At 39.7% G+C, this 13,904-nt stretch overlaps 1 protein-coding gene across 1 annotated transcript in view; it reads left to right on the top strand.

Moving 5' to 3' along the window:
• The window catches only part of CRYBG3 (crystallin beta-gamma domain containing 3), a 126,077-nt gene that overhangs the window by 50,919 nt on the left and 61,254 nt on the right, over positions 1-13,904 (top strand). The window contains exons 4-7 of the mRNA XM_070368078.1: positions 2,334-8,337; positions 9,722-9,766; positions 10,010-10,125; positions 11,133-11,280. Of these exons, the coding sequence (XP_070224179.1) occupies positions 2,334-8,337; positions 9,722-9,766; positions 10,010-10,125; positions 11,133-11,280 (6,313 nt within the window). The remainder of the gene's footprint in view (positions 1-2,333; positions 8,338-9,721; positions 9,767-10,009; positions 10,126-11,132; positions 11,281-13,904) is intronic.

Below are 13,904 nucleotides of genomic sequence, written 5' to 3' on the forward strand. Positions count from 1 at the left end.
TAGTAGAAGTTATTTTAGATCAAGGATTGATATAGAGTAAAATGGTTAGGATGGTGTTGGTAGTAAGAAAACCTAAGTTTTACTACACATGAAGAATAAACTTCGGATCCTTCTCTCTCATGGGCTGTTTCTTTGGACATCATGTACATTTTGGAGATCTTTGGGGTGGATGGGAAACACTGCAGTCTTGAAAGTAGATTTTTAATTATAAAATGTAAAAACTTTTAAAAGAAAAATCAAACAAAACTTGTCATTTTTCATACTTCTGGATCTTGATATATTGTTTTGAAAAGCTCTTGTACTTTCTGAATAATTTATGCACTTTAAAATAGGATTTTACCAATGACAAATTTACCTATATGTGTTTTTCTCTTAGACAGGTTCCCTTATCCAGCATTTTAACTTTGTTTCATAACTGTCTTTGGTCTAGCCTGAAACTCCTGCAGCAGCTAAAATCACTTCTCCAAGGCAAAGCTTTTCTCTACACATTTCTTATACCTGTTTTAAAATGGACAGTAAAAATAAATGAATGTAACCGATACAAGTTTTGTATAATAGTGGTGCGGTAGGATTTTAGAGGCCAGCAGTTATATAGGTTGAAATAAACAGTTTCAGCTAAAATTAAAGAACTTTGTAAGGGGCCAGGTGATGAAGATTTTACATCTCAGAAGTTTGCTTTGTGTTATCATGCAGACAAATCTATCATTCTTCATGGTGTTGCTTTAAAATTGAGGAGAAAAAAACATCATGTTTAGTTATTGGAATAACTGGATTTCCTAGTTATGAGTTATGAGTTCTATAATGTTTTATTAATTATATGTTTAACCTGAAAACGTTGGAATATGCATCAGGTTTTTCTACCATACATTTTTGTAGTTGAGACACTAAAATATAACTAGTATGCAGAACTGAAAGCACTTTTGTATCAGTTTTTTTTTGGATCCAATTAAGAAAGTCGAAAACAAATCGCTTAGCATTTAGTATCATTGCTTTACTTAAGCCATTCATTAGTTCACACAAAGCTATTAAGCATACACCATTTGTCAGGTCTTTTGTAGAGCACTTAAAAATACAAAGATGATGAAGATATAGTATCTGTCTTCAAACAGTCACTAGGTTAGTAGGGAAATAAATTGGTACATAGATCTTTTTATGGCAAGTCTGTGCTCAGGGCCGTTTGTACCCAGAGATCAGAGGCTAACTGCCTATTCTAGTAACAGTAAACAGGTCCCAGGGTGGGTTTGCGTTAGAAATAACTTGGGAGCTGAGTCTCGGAGGGTATGAGTTTCTGTCTTGGGGCTGGCATGGAGGAAGGGGAAAGAATGGTGTGTATGAAAGACCATAAGGCAGCGTAGCATAGCATCAGAGCTCCCAGAGATAAGATTCTCCAGAACAATGGATGCTGAGAATATCAGGAACTGTAGTCTAGAGCTGAGGAAAAAGTTGGGAATTGGTGCTAGAAATCTTTTTTTATTTCTGCATTTGCCCAGCCAGTTTAATACTCATTATGCTAACCTGGTGGCTCAGATGGTAAAGAATCTGCCTGCAATGCGGGAGACCTGGGTTGGGAGGATCCCCTGGAGGAGCATGGCAACCCACTCCAGCATTCTTGCCTGGAGAATCCCCATGGACAGTGGAGCCTGGCAGGCTACAGTCCATGGGGTTGCAAAGAGTCAGACACAGCTGAGTGACTAAACACAGCACATGCTAATTGAATCTCTGAAGAGCTTAACAGGAGAGAGGATTTTTAAGGCAGTTCTGTCATTTATTGGCTTAATTATATGCTGAATGCTTACGGCAGGCTAGACATCTTGCCAGGTGTTTTCTTTACAACTTCTCTGCCTCTGTGCTAAAAGCGGCTGTTCCAAATTCACATCTAAGTAAAAGAAGAGAAACTTGCTATGATACTCTGATATGGTGCAGAAATCAGTGATGTAGCCATGAGATACCAATATGAGGCACGAAGGCAATGTGGTTCCTTCTAGTCAAGCACTCACTGGAGATCAAAACTATTAATAGAACCTAAGCCTTAGGTTTGTCAGCCCGTGTTCTCTCCATTAATCACCATGGGAGAGAGAGACATAATCAAGTGAAAGGGACAGTTCTGAGGAGTTCAAACATTCAGGCTGGCTTGACATTCCTGTGCTGCTGGTCAAATCTGTATTATGCTTAATACAGACAGCCTGAACTAAAACATTCAAGAATTTCCTTCCCAAGTTTAGACATATTAAGAATAGGAGCATTTGAAAGATACACTTAACCATGATTTCTGGAATTGCTGTTAAGTGTCACTAATTATGTTTCCTGATACTCTCATGCTGTTCTTTTTGCAGACAAATGGATGGTAAATCAGAGAGGCCTTTAGTAACATATGCAACCTACCGAGGCCCCAGACAAATTAAGAAGTATTTGAAGCAGCAGACAGTGTCGGAAACCGTGAATCCCTTAGACAGAGAAAATGCAAGTTTTGACTCTAGTACAAGCACACATCGTGGCCCTGGGAGTGAGATGGAGGCTGGAATGGTGTTATTACTGTCATCAGCTAGCACAGGCATACCTGTGAAAGGACAAGGGCCTGAAGGCCAGTTAGAAGACTCTGATGATAACGAAAGAGATCTCAACACAGGAAGCCATTCAACAAACAACCAAGGACTAGCCAACACGGCTTCTTCTAGGGGTGTTTTAAACAAAGCCTATCCTGGGGGACCCGAGATGAGTAGATCATCCCATTCTGTGACTAGCTCCAGCTCCACTGCTGGAGATTCTGACTCACGGCACCATTTGAGTTGTGCACCAGGTTCTCAGACTGACAGAAATTTGGGATGTTCAGCATTGTTTACAGAAAGTAACAGCAGCAAAATTCCTTACAGTCCGGACTTGGAGAGGACAGCAACACCAGGAACTGTGGTAAAACGAACCAGCTCCATGATGAGTGATGGGACACCAGTGCAGGCTGAGAACTCTGCTGTTGCTGACTTCTCTTGTAGTAAATCTGATGGGAGTGACCCTACCACACTTAAAAGTGCAGATTTGCTAAGTCCAAATAAATCAGTTAGGCGTGAAGCTCTGCAGTTGCCAGAGAGTAAGTGTTCTAACAAGCAAGCGGTAGAGAACTCATCAAAGCAGCCTGCCAATCACACCAGCTCCATGGCTTTCCAGAAACAAGCTGTAACAGACACAGAACTTGTAAATGCTGGAAACAGATCATCTGCCCAAGACACACAGAAAAATTTGGCTCCTGCAGAAATCAAGCAAGAAACAGAAAATACATCAGGTGAGGAACCCACTACTTCAAGTCTTGTCAAAGCTCCAGAAGATAGAATTGAGTCACTACACAAAGATACTGACCTACTATTACTAACAGAAGTCAAAAACCTTGTTAGGCCACATGGCAAAGTGCCTCCCTTTAGGATGAATCAAAAGGAAGCTGCCTCTGTAAAACACACCAGTGAATCAGTAGTTGTAACATGCTTAGAAAATAAAATAGCCCCTGAACTGAATATTGAACTTAATAGAAATCGCATTTCAGAATCCCTTCTTGACTCTGAGAGTCCTCAACAAGCCATAGCATCACCTGATGCCAGGACATCCCCCAGCCTTGGCCATAAGTCAGATTTCAGTGCTTCACACCCTACCTTTGTTTCCAGAGTCGGCATGCTGAGCCAGGTGGATATCCCTATTTTAAAGAATGAAGGTTCTTCTGTGCTTGTTGAAACTGGAGATGTCAACATTGTTGGTATCTCCAGTCAGTCTCATCAGTGTCAACAAGAACATGTGGCAAATCATGTGGAGGCCACGGACAGGAAGAGTCTCCCTACAGGCCTTCATTCTAAGTATGCACCTACAGCTCTTGAATCCAAGGAAGTTCTTCCTGACAGGGAGAAATGCCAGTTTCTACTAGATCTTGAAGCCAGTGACACCGACATAACTGCAGCGGACTTGAGCTTTGAGCCTGCAAGCTTATCTCAAGACCCTGAGAAAGCAGAGTCAGTGCTATCAAGCACCGCAGCAAGTGAGAGCACTGCAGACAAGCTTGATTCTTCTTTCTCCTTGGAAACCAAAACTGATAGCATTGCAGAAATGTTACCAGAAGCTGACATTGGTGGTCAGAACAATGTTCCTGTTGAGTCACATTCTGAAACAGGAAAAACTCTAAGTCTCTCCAAGATACCTGTTACCCGAACAGAGCCCAGAGACATTTCTCAGGATGAAATTTCTTCCCCACTTGACATCACAGGTGTGCCAGCAAATCCTGCTTTATCAGAATTGACTTCCCTAGAAGTTGAACAGGACAAAATTTTTCAGTTAGTGGATCATGAGGAAATTAAAGAGAAATACTTAGATGCCAGCCTTAAAGAGAGTTGCCAAACTGAGGTTTCCCCTTCTGCCTCCAAATATCAAGGTGTACAGGGAACAGAGGTGGGAGCCTGCAGTGCTCTACCTGCTTGTCTCCAGAGTAATAGACCTGAGACTTCATCTCCTGTTCATGATGAGAAAGTTACTAGGCAAGTGGCACAGAATTGTGCAGCCAGGGCTTCTATCATCCATCCACCTTCAGTTCCTTGTGGGAGCAAAAAGATTTTTGATTTTTCACAACTCAGCTTAGCTAATACTTCCCCCAAATTCCAAGAAACTGACAGCACAAAAGCCAAGTCACCTTTTCTGGGTTCTGGTATCAGTTTGAGAAAAGAGGCTTTTGCATCTGAGGATTCAAGTTTCCTTCCTAATCCTTCTGTGCTAAGAACAGAAAAGAGAGCCTCATCTCCCAGAAATAAAGAGGATGCCCATTCCCTAAGAGGTGGTACTCACAGCCTGCCTTCCTCCTCCAGTAACTCTGAAGTTAGCATGGTTAGAAGTTCATATAACCCCACAAATAATTTTAGTTCTGTAAAAGTTCCCATAGATGTCACACATGAAGGTGCCTCCTTAACTAACCTGTTGGACCCTAAAAGCTCTTATCTGGAATCAGAAACATCTGACCTCACAGGGGCAGAAGTCACCCCACTTCAGGACCATTTGGGAGATCCTACTGGGATGGTATCTCTTGATTTCCCAACTGCTGCCCAATTTGACAATCCCTTAGAAGCAGCGACTGGAGCAGTTGCTGGGACCCCAGCGTCAGTTAACAGCTCAAGCCAGCAGTGTTCTGAGGCCTCTGCTGAGCACACAGAAGCAAGGAAGAGAGCACATGCCCAACTTTTGGACCTCGAGAGTGATTTCTGTAAAAAGGCTGTTACATTGATTGGGGAGGCCTTTAATTCTGTCAGGGAAGAGCTAAAATCCAAACACTCAGTCGGTACCTGCCAGGAACATAGAGCCATAGACGGCATAATGAATCCAGGTACCCTGGAAGAAGACATCCCTGAGAAAAACCCATCAGAAGTGACACTGACAGAGATCCAGTCCACAGAGCATTTGGAAGAGCAGGCTGTGGAAAACATACCTGAAGTCCAAGGGGAAGAAAAGGCCTGTGTTTCACCTGTGGTTGGTGAGAACAGTCTCCTTTTTAATTCTGATAAAATGAATATATGTTGGTTGTTAGAGGACCGAGCTAGGGAATTAGTCAATCAGATTATTTATTCAGCCCAAGAAACTGTAGCAAATGATGCTCAGGGTACCTCGGATTCTGAACTTCAGGCTAATACTTCAGAAATTCTGAGGAGTGATAGTGTTCAGCCATGTGATATGGTAAGAGAGTTCTTGGTGTCAGAACAGGCCATAAATCAAAGCACATGTGAAATCAGTGGGAAAGTATTAGGTAGATTCTTTGCTGAAAGTAACTTAGGTAGTGACACAGAGTCAATAAGAGGAAGAGAAATTGTTCTCTATCAAAAATCCCCCTTTTCAGGAACTAGAGATGGGCAGTCTGATAGTATAAATTTGCAGGAATCAGATACTGTTTTACTAGCTGAAAATATACCCCTTACAGGGTTAGATGATAAGGCAAAAACACACTCATTCCTCAAGGAGGACTCTAAAGAGAAAATGGGGACAGAGTGTGTTGATAATCACAAACCTGAGACAGAGGATACAAGAACTCTTGTATTAAATTTCAAATGGCCTCCATTTGTGAATGATGACACTCATGTACCTGGGACATCTAAAAGCAGCTTGTCTGATACTTACGTATGTTTATCTGAAAAAAGCTTGCCAGGACACAGTAACAAAAGCACACCCCTTGCAATGTCAGAAGTAGGGAAAATACACAAGGACACTGAAGTAAATATTGGAAAGATTGAGCTTATACCTTCCATGGTAGAAATGGGAAAACCAAATAAGAAGGACGCTGAGTTGAATATTATGAAATATGAGGCAGTCCCCCCAATGTCAGAAGTGGGAAGAGCACATAAAGAGGATGCTGAATTGAGTACCTCAGAAACTGAACCAACAGCTGAAATTCTTAAAATGCGAGAAGCATACCAAATGGATGCTGAGAGGTATATTGAAAAAACTGAGGGATTGCCTGCCACTTTAGAAATGGAAAATATTTGCCAAAAGGATGCTGAAGGGGATATTGCAAAGACTGAGGTGACACCTGTTACATTAGAAATGGAAAATATTTACCAAAAGCATGCTGAGGGGGATGTTGGTAAGACGGGAATGACATCGGTTGTGTCAGAAATGGACAGTATCTACCAAAAAGATATTGAGGGGACTGCTGAAAAGCCTGAGTCAATACCTGCCACACTAGAAATGGAAAGTGTTTACCAAAAAGATGCTGAAGGAAAGGTGGACAAAACTGGGGTGATGTCCCTTACATTAGAAGTGGTAAATGTCTACCGAAAAGATGGTGAGGGGATCACTGCAAAGACTGAAGGACCTTTATTAGACTTGGAAAACACTTACCAAAATGGTGCTGAAGGGGTTATTAGGAAAACTGAAATGATGCCTCCTTTTGTGTTAGAAATGAAAGAAGCACCCCAGAAGGCAGTACCTGCTTCCTTCGAAATATGTAAGGGAGATATGAAGGAGACAAGTAGGGGAACTTTGTCCACACCCTCTAAGAGAGAAATGGAAAGCACGTTCCCAGAAGATTCTGATGGGACCATCAGGAAACACATAGTGTTTCCCACAGCAGTCAGCTCTGAGAAAATACCTGGAACAGGGCTGGAGTTGCCCATTACACAGGCAGAGGCCACATCTCCCATACCTGAGGCTGAAGAAGCATACCAAGAGGGTGCTGACAGAAGTGGTGGAGAAGTGGAGAAAGAGCCTATGGAAACGAAGACAGGCTGGATAGCGGGTGACACTAGACTCGCCTCGTACTTCAGGGATTATGAATCACCTACCTTAAGTAAGGATAATGAAGGCCACCCAGCCTTAGCAGTGCCGGACTTTCAACCTGAGGGTACCATGGGAAGGCTGGACAGAAAAACATCTGTTACTACAGTATATAAGAAAGTAAGAGACCTACAGTATGGAGACAAAAAGGAAGAACCTAACTTAGCCTTCGTTTCTCAGGAGGAGCAAGAAAACTCTTCCTTTACTATACTGTATGAAGAGCCCCTCCAAAATGAGGACAAGTATACTACCACCGAGGTAAGACGAACACATTCCCTCCTGATTCCTCACACAGCTCCTAACAGCATGCCTGTCTTTGCCTGTGAAAGGTCTGAAAGTAGAACTGACCTCGTCCATCATTTTGAAAAGGAAGCCAAATTAGGTGATGCATTTGATAGTGACAGTTCAGAAACATTCTTATCGGTAGAGGCCAAAAGGTACAAGATCTATCCCTTGGCTTTGTCTCCCATTTACGAGGATGACAGCTCTCAGGAGGACATTCTGTCCAGCGAGGTCTCACCTGGTCGTCATGGTGCCTCGAAATCAAGAGAGAATGCAAGCCAGCCGTCTTCTGTATTATCGCTTCTCCAGTCAGTATCAGAGCGTTTAAAGATGAATTTTGATGAAGATGACAGACAGGAGGGCGGAGAAGAGGAAGAAGAGGAAGATGAGGAAGAGCCACTGCATAAAGGAAGTCTGAGAGCTCAAAGGCAGGAAACTGTTACCTTCAAGCAGCCGGATTCTTCTCTTACATTTTGCTCTGATGATGACCGGGAAAGTACTGGAGTCTCTAAGAATTCTTATGTGATGTCAAATGAGCCTACGACCTCTAATCTGCAGATTGGTCTATGGCCAGAAAAGGCCTCATTTCTACAAAAATCTGACCTTACTTCCAAACTACATTCTTCTCTAAAGAGTGCTTATCATCAGTATTTGCAGACCTCTAAAACCCATTCCTCAGAAAAAGGAGCCAGATTTGGTGGAATTTTTCAGGAACCAGTGTCAAAGTATTTCCGCACTCAAGACACCCCTGGCCGATTAAGCCCATTCACAGAGGTAAGTTATTATAATTATTAATTAGTGAAGTAGTGTTTTGGGTAGTACTTTGAAATAACCTAAAAGCTTATTAGGAAAATCAGTGTTTTGAGGTTGTATAAAGATTGTTTAAAAAAATACCAGAGATTACTTTGTTCGTTAGTTGAAGTGTATCATACCTCATGTATTTTAGTTGGACTGTTATGTTTGAGAAAACAAAATTGCTTCATCAGAATTTAAAAGGCATAAGAGAGAAGCAAGTTATAATCTCAGTTCTTTGCTGACTTCTAGTCTTCAAACTAAATTGTGACAACGTTTTGAATTTCTCAAGGTATTGAATGTAGAAGGATTGTCACTTTCCATTGAACTAATGTGTCTCATGAAAAGATTCTGCAATATTTAAAAATATTTTAAATATTTAAAATATTTCAAGTGTTTGCCTGACAACAGTCTCACTGTACTTGGTCTTGTTTTTGTTCGTACTTAGCAGGGCAATGAGCAGACTAATTTGAGAAAAAGGAGATGAAAACATTATAGCTGGAAAATGTCTTGAAATTCAGTTACACTTTTATTCAACTTAGAAATATTTGAATGTTTACTACAGAATATTCACTGAACCTGGGACATTTCTTTCTGACATTCCCAAGATCATGGAACTTCCTTTAGAATTCCCAAGGGCTATATCTTTACTTGAATACCCTTAGTAGCAAGTGCTAATACTTGAATACCAGCCAGTTGCTTGTAAGGCAAGGTCCTTTTAAAAGAAAGGCTGGGCTTTGCAGAAATGTTTCTTTAATGATTCCTGTTGCCTATTAAGTCAAGTGCAAGCTCTTCACTCTGTGTTGCAAGGTCCCCAAGTTTTGTTTGTTCAGCCTCCTCACTTTGTGCTCTGGTTACACACCCTCTAAGATGTCTATACTTTGTCTCAAGATGTTCTCTTCCTGGAAGTTTTTTTCTTTACTACTCCTGCACCAGCCTGCCACATTGTTTCACTTACTGAAATCCTGTTTTTCAAGGTCTTCTAGATACCACTTCCTCACACAAGCCTCCTGGGAACCTCTGTCTGCCATCACCTCACCTCCATGCTGATGCCATTTCTCTTGACTTCCTTAACTTGACATTTTGATTGTTTTGTACCTGAGGGTTTAACCTAATCTCTCACCAGAAGAGTCACGGAAATGTGATCGTCTTTTCTCCTTTCCAAACTGTAAGCTTCCTGAGGACAGAGACACAGCTTTATTTTCCTTTGTACTTACTTTTTTAATCCTTGTAATACCTAGAAGTTCACCTTGTAATGATGATCACTAAACAAATATGCAATAAATTGGATTTGTGACTGCTAAGAAAGTGAACTATCTTTATGTTTGTTTCTTATGGCTCACTTCTTCCACTTTTATTATTTCAGAATGTTGACAAACAAACTCTGAAATGTAACCCAAGACCTGGAAAGGTAAGCATAAGTTTCTTAGATAGGCTAAAATAAAAGAAGTAAGATTATGTTTAGGTTTGGGGAGTTTAAGGTAGAAACTTTTAACTGACTTAGTAAATGGTTATTTCATTCAGGAATTTAGCATCTAAAGTGGTATTTACTTTTTTGTATTTAGGATATTTTATTTTCTGTATTCTAGGACATTTTAGAATTTTAAATGCATTCTTAAAATTAGTTATTATGCCTGCTTACTGTATGTTGCAGATGGTTATCTATGATCTCCATAGAAGAAAATATAAACAAGAGATCTACTGTAATATTCCTGATGCTACATCTTGGTCTTATCCGAATGGGGTACTGATAAAAGTTGTAAGGGGCTGGTAAGAGATCTCTTAAAATTTTATATTTCCCCATAAGTTGTTTTCTTGCTGCTTATGCTGTATGTTTTTCTTGTATTAAGGTTGCATCCGTTTCTCTCCAGATAATTTTTTGAAACATCATTAGAGTTTTATAACTTAATTAGAAAATATAGGTTGTTTTTAGTATTTACAGCCTGCAGTTATTTCGTAACTTCATGATTAGCAGGATAGATTTGACAAGTTGAATGCTTCAGTTGAATGAGACATAGCTTTGAAAATGAGTTCACAATTTGTGGGATGGTAAGGAATGTGAAGGCCACGTGCTTAAAGTCATTTGTATCACTGACATAAGCGACAAGTGAAGGATTCTTTGTATGGCGTAAAGTGAAAGTGAAGTCGCTCAGTCGTGTCCGACTCTTTGTGACCCCATGGACTGCAGCCTACCAGGCTCCTCTGTCCATGGGATTTTCCAAACAAGAGTACTGGAGTGGGTTGCCAAAATGCTGGAAAATCTCGTTTGTTATTATGGACCATGTCTCATGGACATACGGGGACCAGAATTTCTTTGTCTGGTGTTTGGGTTACCCACTGGTCAGTATTCAGGTTATAAGCAGTGTGATCTAGTGTGTTTTCAAATAATAAAATGAGACCCACATGCTTTATTATCCAGCAACAGGAAAATTAGGGTAGAAGTGGAATTTGGAAATTTTAAGCTATTGTTTTTAATGTAAATGTATGTATAACATCTATAAAATGTATGTATACGTAAACATAGGCCCAAGCATAGATTGTGGTGCTGTGTTTAGGAAGCACTGTAAGTTGTGTGCACTTATATTCTTTCTTAGACTCTTTGCTCAGCGTACATCATTGTTTCAAAATAGGTTTATATGCTAGTAGTAGAAAATAGCCCAGATTTTTAAATTTGAATAGACAATGTAGTCTGTGACTTATAACTCTCATATTTGTTTTATGTCTCATTTCTTAGAAGATTAATTATAATTGATCATGCTTTTTTTATATTTGTTCAGCTGGATTTTATATGAGAAACCACATTTCCAAGGTCAGAAATGTGTTCTGGAGGAAGGAGAAAAGGTGTTAAATCGTGACTGGCTTCTTCAGAACAGAAAGCATCCACAAAGAAACTTTGTGTTGGGCTCTATCAAACGTGTCTTAAAGGTAACAGAACAGTTGATTTTTAAATTTTGTGTCATTTGTCATGTAGTAAAGCTGTACTTTGGCCCAGCACTGCTTAGAAATAGTTGCTATTAATCATAATTGTGGTAATTTTGTTAATCTTCATTATCATAGTGATAATTTTTTACTAGATATGCATAAAGTATTAAGTTGATGAAAATTTTAAATGTTGCATGTAATATGGCACATAAAATGTTACATGTTGTAATATATATGTATTTTTAATAGTAGTTGGAATATACCACCCAGACATCTTTAGGATATTTCCAAATATGTTCTTCTAGTGGAGGTTTGTGGGTGTGTATATGTGGGTGTGTGTGGTGTTTACAAGAGAAGGGGAGATAGATGAGCATTAGAAGAAATTTATAGAAGGTAGGTTGGGGAAAGGAAGGGGAAAATGTTGCTTTTTAATTTTCTGTTTATTAATACTAAGATGTGGAAGACCTTGCCTTCCTCATATAATAATACATACTGTGGGAAGTGCCTTGATGGTTTAGAGAAGTGAGTTAGCGATAAGGACAGAATTGTCCCATGTATTTTAAGGGTTCCTTCAGCAGTAATGTAGTACATGATTCAGTGCAGTTACTCCTGTGACAGTCATGAACATATATATTTTTCAAATTACAGAAAGTCTATTTATATACTAAAAATGTCTACTTTGACGTGGACCCTATCATGATTTGGATCAATGTTGTTAAAACCCTTGATAGTTGCAGACAGCATACAGAAAAACTCAGTATCATAAAGGGGTGTCTGCATGAATTAATACTTTCTGCAAAACTGTTAAGCCTGTTAAGTCTAAAAAATATTTGTGTCTGCTCTTGGACCGAATGCTGTTGTAGGCACTGGGAATAGAAACACAAGTTCCATACGGTGTCTTCCTTCAGATTGCTCAGAGTCCAGGACAGGGACAGCTGAATCTCATGCCTGTGTGATGTGAGACATGCAGTGCAGGGCCCACACAGGCACGAAGAAGATGCATCTCTCCTGGAGCAGGCAGCACCTGGTTGGCGTCTTGAGAGAGCAGACAGGAGTTTGGCAGCATGGGAGGTGTGAGGGAGTCCCTAGCAGAGCCACTTGTGTCACTGAGGCGGACGTTGATAGTGCGGGGAGATTGATGGCTATAGGATAGAGGGCAGTGTGCGTTTTCATCGAAAAATTTAATCACAAGCATTTCAGCTCATCAGGCAGCATTTGAGTGCTCACTTCATTAGCTAACTCACAAGAAATTCCTTGAAGCAGGTAATCACTTTGTAGTTGGAATCTTCTAAAATTTAATAGCATGTGGTTTTGTGTCTGCCTTGTGAATGTCAGGCACCATGCCAGGCCTAGTGAGGAGAAAAAAAAAAGATGAATAAGGTATTGTAAGCAGCAAACTTCACACCCTCATCCCAAATCAAACAATAAAATCAAACAAAAAATTCAATCTGTTGAGCATGGGTATTTAAATGGGTATTTGCACATCCGCCATTTGCTTTGGATGCATTATAAGAAAGAATAAGTCATGCTTACATTTTTTCCTTCTTCCATTGTTTGTTCATAGAGTCTTTTTTTTTTTTTAATTGCTGTGTTAGTGCCCACTTGACTTGAACTTGCTAGCAACTTTAAGTGAGGAAGGAAAATAAAACTATTGAACGTTGAATAGAAAAGGCATTAGCATTGTTCTAAATATTTTACAAAGTAAGAATCAGGCATTAAAATGCTTCCTTTTTGTAAACTTGTCACATTTCGGCCTGTTGATAGCTTCATTTTCTTCTTTTTTTTTTTTGATAGCTTCATTTTCATGGCAGCCATTCTGAATTCACCTAGGCCCACAGCAGCTTTATCTGTTTCACCATCTTTTAGTGGCTCTCATCTTAAGTAGTCAAAGCTTTAAAGACTGTCCTTTAAAGACAATACTTTCATGATATCTTCACTTTGCTGTAAATGGAGCAAGTAACAGAAGATACCGTCAGTCACCTGCAATTGTAGATTCTGCCCAAGGGTCATCTTTGCCCCTGGCAGAAGTAATTGGAGGTGGAGTAACAGTGCAGTGAGACTTGAGTCAAGTGCTTTTTTTCTCAAATAGAAAAAGTGAATCCTGCACATTTCTCTGTTTACTATGCATTTAATATATATATATTTATTATATTTGTATATATATATATATTTTTTTTTTTTTAAAGGAGTGACATTTCCTTCTTTCAGGAATTAATTAGGTTTGCCCTTATTAATGAGCTGAGGTGCAAGAGAGCCGTTGTTAGATCAGGGACTGAAGGTATTTCATGTAAGGCAGAGGCAAATAGTTTCTTGGGTTTTTGGTTTTTGGAGGTTTGTTTTGTTTTGTTTTTTTACTATTTATGTAGTTCATTCCTACCCTGTTTCCCTCCCATAGCTTTGTCTCCATTCTTACTGGTTGCTTTAATAGTCTGAGCTTATAGAGTTCACCAAGATGTATTTAGAAAGTATATCATGACTAGAAAAGTCTGGGAGGAAACCATATAAACTTTTCTTTACTAAGAGTACAAAGTGTTTCTTGTTGCTATGTTCCTGTAAGGCTAGTTGTTTACTCCCTTTGTCCATCAAGAATTACACAAATCTTGCAAAAGACATTACTTCTGTGAATA

Source organism: Bos mutus, chromosome 1 (genome assembly GCF_027580195.1).
Source record: "Bos mutus isolate GX-2022 chromosome 1, NWIPB_WYAK_1.1, whole genome shotgun sequence".
Lineage (NCBI taxonomy): Eukaryota > Metazoa > Chordata > Mammalia > Artiodactyla > Bovidae > Bos > Bos mutus.